Genomic DNA, 4,357 nt, shown 5'->3' with positions numbered 1-4,357 from the left:
GATTAAAAATAATAAATAAATATAAAGAAAAAAGAAGAAAATGAATAAAAAGAAATTTTTTTTTTATGAGTATTGTTTACATTTTCCATTTTTAAAATGAGAAGAAGTATATTCTTGCATACATAACCAACAAAACTGATACCCACAATTAGCACATGTCATATGATTACATCCTCGATTTTTTTCTATTGTTGCATTACATTTTGGACATTTTCTTGTATTTTTTTGTGCCCATGATAAAAATCTTTTATCAGCTTCACAATTCATTCGTTTCCATTCTTGATATTGTGAACATGTTAATCCTTCATGCCATATTTCTTTACAATTAAAACAAAATTTGATTTTCTTCTTTTTACATTCTTCATTTTGACATTCAATTTCTGGTGTATTTGGATCTCCTATTACACCTGTACCACACCGTGGACAATATCTACAATTCTTTTCTTTTTTTAAATATTCTTGAATACTAAATCGTTCATATCGTTCTATAAGTTCTTGGTCTATTGGTTGATGTCTTCTTATAATTTGATAGATTTCTTCAAATGTTATGTCATGACAACACATAGACTTTGGACATCTTACTTTGACAATACCATTAAATATTTTTTCATGAATATGTTCATAACAACACTATTGATTTATTTCTTCTTTCTTTATTTCTTTTTATATTAAAACAAACATCTAAACAAAATTTATGTCCACAATCAAATATATACATATCTTGAATTTGTATATCTGAATAACATATATCACATGTATATTCTTTCTTTTCTATTTCTTCTTCTCTTTCTTTTTGTTCTTTTTTCATTAATTCTTTTGTTTCTTCTTCTTCTTTTTCTTTTCTCTTAATAAGTCTTTGTATTGATTCAATATATTCTTGTTTATAAATTTCATAAAGCATTGTTCTTGTATCTTCCATCCTTCCCTTTATTTATTGTTTTTTGAGTTAGTTTTTGTATTAAATAACACAAATGAATTGATAATCTCAAAAACATAGTTTGAGCGAATGGAGGGGGATTATTACCAACGACTGGTTGGTAGTCTTGTTAGGAAAATATTCAATTATACCATCACTCATAACATCCATGAAAATAACATATGGATTATCTTAATTGACATGTTGATTATGGTACAACACAATAACACACTTAACTATTCATTTAAAATGATTTCTTATGAAAAAGAACAAGGAAGAGAAGTACTGAATTTCATCAGACAAGAAATGACAAAAATGAAAGTTGAGAATGAAATTGTCATTTCATTTATTTATTGTTGTTTAAATAGAATTAAAGGTACAAAGAAGGAATATTATGAACTTGTTCAGAGATATACTTCACCAAGAAATAGTAATGAAGCACTACTTTATGTTCATTATAATCTTCTTGAAATAATAGAATGTATGAAAGGAAAGAAAGAAGAAGAAACAATTAAATATCTTGAAGAAAGTAATTCAGTTTTAAGTGAATTTCCAAGAGATACAACAAATCCAAACAGTTTATGGAAAGTATATAATTTTGAAATTGAATTAATAGACATTCAAAAATTACTTAATGAAATAAGTTTATGTTTAATTGAAGATAAAATAGTAAATAAGAATAATAAAAGAGTGATTGAGAAAGTTATTGAAATGATGAGGTTATTATGTGATATAATTGAAGAATATCTTATTAAGTTTAATAAAATTATACCAAGAGAAACACCAAAAGAAATATATTTTATTGCACAAATAATAGAAAAATTTGAAGTACCTAAATATATTGGAAAAATATTAATAAGAATAACAGGAAGTGCAATATATCAAAGAGTATCACTTCTTGAAATAACAAGAATTTATAGATGCTATTCAGGAATACTTAATATTACAGGAACAGAAATTTTTAATATCTTTTATAAAACTGGATATAAATTATATCAAGAAAAAAAATACTCTGAGGCAATTATTGTTCTTAACACATTCTTTTCACTCAAAAAAACAACATTTAAAGAGTTTGAAGATAAACATCTTTCAGAAGCAGAAAAAATAATAATGTTATCAAGAAAAGCAATTGGAAGAGAAGAAGAAGGAATTAGTAGTTTAATAGAAGGAATTAAGAAATTGGAAGATAAAGAAATAATAGAAAAATGGAAGAGAATGAAAAAAATAGATGATATAATGAATAGAACAGTAGAAACAGAATATTGTGTAGAAGAGATTTTAGGTAGTTTAGAAAGAAATGGAAGTAAAATAACAAGAAAAACTATTATAGAACTATTAGATATTGGAATTACATTTGAACCAATGATAATAAATAATATAACAGAAAATAAAAAGAAAGTAATAAAAAGAATAATTCAAGAAATGCAAAAATATTATAAAGAAAAACATATAGTACCATTTGAAGTAATTAGATTTGAAGTTTATGAAATAATTATTGAAAATGATATAAACAAAAAAGAAAGAATAGAAAATATTATTGAAGAAATTAAGAAGAAAGAAGAAGAACAAATATTTAATAAAACACAAGCAATTAATATTCTTATTACATTAGCAAAATGTTATTATTTTAAATATGTGATAAGTCTTTATAATAAAGAAAGCAAAAATAGTGAAGACATTATTGAATTAATGAAAACACTTAAATATTTAAGCACAATTAATCAAAAATGCAGTGAAGAAGAAATTAATAAACACAAAATGGAAATATTACCAATGATAATTATTGTAACAACATTATTTGAAATGTATGGAGACAAAACAAATCAATTAAGGTGTGTTGAAAATATCAAAGAAATAATAACAAAGATTTCAATAACAAATGAAGAAAGAATCAGTTGTTATTTAAAAGTTATAGAATGTTATATTTCAATGGGATATATAAAAAGTGGGGAAATAATAAATGAAAGAATTGAAAAGATTTATAAAGGAATGAATATAGAAGAAGAAGGAATGAAGAATTATATTATGTATTTAATTATGAAAATAAGAATTAGTATTGAAAGGATTAATCAAGAAGATGGAAGTATTAATAATATAATTAATGAAATAAATATACTAGTTGAAAATGAGAGTTTTAAGAAAAGAAGTACAGAATGGGAAAGAGTTGTAATAGAAACAAAACTAAAAGATGTCATTAGTTTATATTATTGTAAAATAGGAGAATATAATAAAGGAATTGAATATAGGAAAAGAGCACTTTGTTTAATGAAAAGTATAACGGAAGTAAGAAATAAAGAAATTAAAACAAAGAAAGGAATATTCTTTTATACAATATATTCATTCATTGGAAATACAATTGAATCATATTTAAACTATGGATGGATATTTGAAATAAAAAATAAATATAAAGAAGCAATGATGTGTTATGAAGAAGCCGAAAAAATAGGAATAGAAACAGGAAGTTTGTTACGAATTATAGAAATAAAAACACATAAAGGAGAATTAGAAATGAAAAAGAGAAATTATGAAGAAGCAAAAAAAGAGTTTAAAGAAATAGATAATATTTCAAGTAAAATTAAAAAATATGTTTCAGTTAAAAGAAATATGATAATGACATTCATGGAACTAGGAGATTTATATAGAAAAACAAAGCATTATAATACATCAATGGAATATTATCAAGTTGCAAAAGAAATAATAAACCAATTACTTCAAGAAAATCTTATTGAACCATTTCCTTTAATACTAAGAGATTCAACTCAAAGAGAGTATTTAGTTAGACAATCTTTAAAAGGAAAAATTGAAAGAACAAGCACAGAAAAAGAAGTAGAAAAAGAAAATAATAAACAACCTAGAAATATGTCAGAAGCATATCAAGAAATCAAAAATCGAATATTATATAAAATAATTAAACTAAATACAATTAATACAAGAAATAATACAAATAGTATTCAAGAATATAAAACATTATTAAAATCACCATTTAATTCACCAATAACAAAGGCATGTATTTTAAATCAAATTGGGATTAATCAACTAGAAAAAGGAGAAAAGAAAGAAGGACTTAAAACATTTGAAGAAGCACTTTCAATTGCTGAAAAGTATTGTGAAGCAACACTTATTCATTGTATTATGCATAATATTCTTAGATGTAATGTTTTAAATAATAAGAAATGTTATTATCATGCAATGTCTATTGGAATTACATATAGACAAAGAGAAAGTACAAAATATGGAATAAGAATAGAAGAAAATACAACAATTAAAGATATTGATAAAAATTTACCAAAAGAATGGACAATTATTTGTTTGACAATAGATGAAATAGAAAAATCTATTGTTATTAGTAATATAAACAAAGCATATAATGGAATTAATGGAAGAAGAATATTAAAGAAAGGAAAAGAAAATGAAATTGAAAAAGAAATAGAAAGAATAGAA

General features: G+C 23.1%; 2 protein-coding genes across 2 annotated transcripts; one reads left to right on the top strand and one right to left on the bottom strand.

Moving 5' to 3' along the window:
• Positions 1–63: 63 nt before the first annotated feature.
• On the bottom strand, positions 64–919 carry ENU1_077560 (IBR domain containing protein; the record flags this gene model as incomplete). Its single annotated transcript, XM_008858590.1, has 2 exons — positions 64–630; positions 680–919. The coding sequence occupies 2 exons, from the start codon at positions 917–919 to the stop codon at positions 64–66; spliced, it is 807 nt and encodes a 268-aa protein (XP_008856812.1).
• A 246-nt stretch (positions 920–1,165) lies between these two features.
• ENU1_077550 (separin, putative) lies at positions 1,166–4,223 on the top strand (the record flags this gene model as incomplete). Its single annotated transcript, XM_008858589.1, has 1 exon — positions 1,166–4,223. A coding segment is annotated over one exon (3,058 nt), but the record flags the coding sequence as incomplete, so codon positions are not given.
• Between the last annotated feature and the right edge of the window lie 134 nt (positions 4,224–4,357).

The sequence above is a fragment of the Entamoeba nuttalli genome (genome assembly GCF_000257125.1).
Source record: "Entamoeba nuttalli P19 unplaced genomic scaffold asmbl_3693, whole genome shotgun sequence".
Taxonomy (NCBI): Eukaryota; Evosea; order Mastigamoebida; family Endamoebidae; genus Entamoeba; species Entamoeba nuttalli.
This window is presented reverse-complemented; position numbering and strand designations above follow the sequence as displayed.